A 1559-nucleotide genomic window follows, 5' to 3' on the forward strand; every position below is an offset into this window, starting at 1 on the left:
GCAAGGGATAGGTGCAGGCAGGTGGATCTCTGTGAGTTCGAGACCAGCCTGGTCTACAAGAGCTAGTTCCAGGACAGGCTCCAAAACCACAGAGAAATCCTGTCTCGAAAAACCAAAAAAAAAAAAAAAAAAAAAAAAATAAAAGAGCCTAATGCTGAACCCACAATTTTAATGAAACCCTAAGTCCAGACAGAGCGGTGTATTTAAGTCCCTTTTTTATGTCTCCCTGCTTACCTAGTTTTAAATGGACAAACAGGCGATACCAGCTAGAAGCTAAGCGAGAACAAACAAAATCTCCCTAACCGCCTTTCCAGTCGGCTGTGCAAATACTACAAGGACCACAATGCCGCGCGGCGCCAGCTAATCAGTCGCGTGTTGCTGCGCAAACGCAGTGAGATCCAGCGGCCCGAGTCCGGAACGACTACAAGCACCAGCAGGAGACGACAGCACTCACGGACGAGTCGGCGACGCTAGTGCGGGACCAAGAGCCTCCGCGAGCAAGATGGCCGCTCCCGAGACCCAGGACGAGGGGCGCCGGCACTGAGTCCGGACCCGCGTGCCCTTCCTCCAGCCTTGCGTCTCCACAAAGACCTCGCGCTTCTCGCCATCAAATCCCCATGGATTATTCTTGCTGTGGTCTTGAGGCCGTTCCAACAGAGCCTTAGTTGGCCTAGGGAGAGAACTCTGGCACAGCGCTGCTCTGAGCTGGAACCTCAAGGAGGTCTGCTGCAACAGGTGCGACACTGACTGCTCCATGCTTGTGGGTGCGGGGAGGCCTGGCCTCCCCCGGGGCCACTACCTCTGCTGGTTGCTGTGTGCTTTCACCTTGAAGTTCTGGTAAGTAGGTACCGAGGGAGGAAAAGGGGGCGCGCAGGCGGACCCGATGGTCCTCGCCCCCATGAACCCGGACTGCTCAGCCACTGAAGTGGGTGTGCCCTGTGTTCTGCGTTCTCATCGATGTTCTCACCTCCTTTCCCTGTCTGCAGTGAAGCAGAGGCTCCCGTGCGCGAGGAGAAGCTGTCAGGTGTGTGATTGCCCGGGAACCCCGTACCTCTCTAGTTTGTTTTGATTTTGAATGTCTTTTTTTTTTTAATGTAGCAAGAGCACAGATAGAAAAGGAAGCGCCACATTGAATGAGGGCAAGCGCTGTGCTGGGAAGCTGGATGGGTAGACCCTTAGAGAGAAATGTTTTTGAATAGTCTTCGGCTGGCCATTTTTCTCTCTCTCCTTTTAGTGAGCACCTCAACTTCGCCATGTTGGCTGGTGGAAGAGTTTGTGGTGACTGAAGAGTGTACTCCGTGTTCTAACTTCCAGATTGTGAGTTTTTTGCTTATTTTGGTGTTCTGCCCGCATGTACATCTGTGTGAGGGTGTCGGGTCCCCTGGTACCGAAGTTACAGACAGTTGTGAGCTGCCATGTGGTTGCTGGGAATTGAACCCTCGTCCTCTGGAAGAGCAGCCAGTGCTATTAGACACTGGGCCATTTCTCCAGTCCCCAAGTATTTGTTTTTGTTTTTGCTTTTCTTTTCTTTTTTTTTTTTTTTTTTTTTTTTGTTTTTT

General features: G+C 51.6%; 1 protein-coding gene across 1 annotated transcript in view; it reads left to right on the top strand.

Moving 5' to 3' along the window:
* The first annotated feature begins 422 nt into the window (after nt 1-422).
* Nucleotides 423-1559, top strand: part of Jtb (jumping translocation breakpoint) — a 3490-nt gene continuing 2353 nt past the window's right edge. Inside the window, exons 1-3 of the mRNA XM_005367228.3 lie at nt 423-837; nt 987-1024; nt 1235-1317. Coding sequence (XP_005367285.1) covers nt 755-837; nt 987-1024; nt 1235-1317 — 204 coding nt within the window. The 5' untranslated portion in view covers nt 423-754. The remainder of the gene's footprint in view (nt 838-986; nt 1025-1234; nt 1318-1559) is intronic.

Source organism: Microtus ochrogaster, unplaced genomic scaffold (genome assembly GCF_000317375.1).
Source record: "Microtus ochrogaster isolate Prairie Vole_2 unplaced genomic scaffold, MicOch1.0 UNK16, whole genome shotgun sequence".
Classification (NCBI taxonomy): domain Eukaryota; kingdom Metazoa; phylum Chordata; class Mammalia; order Rodentia; family Cricetidae; genus Microtus; species Microtus ochrogaster.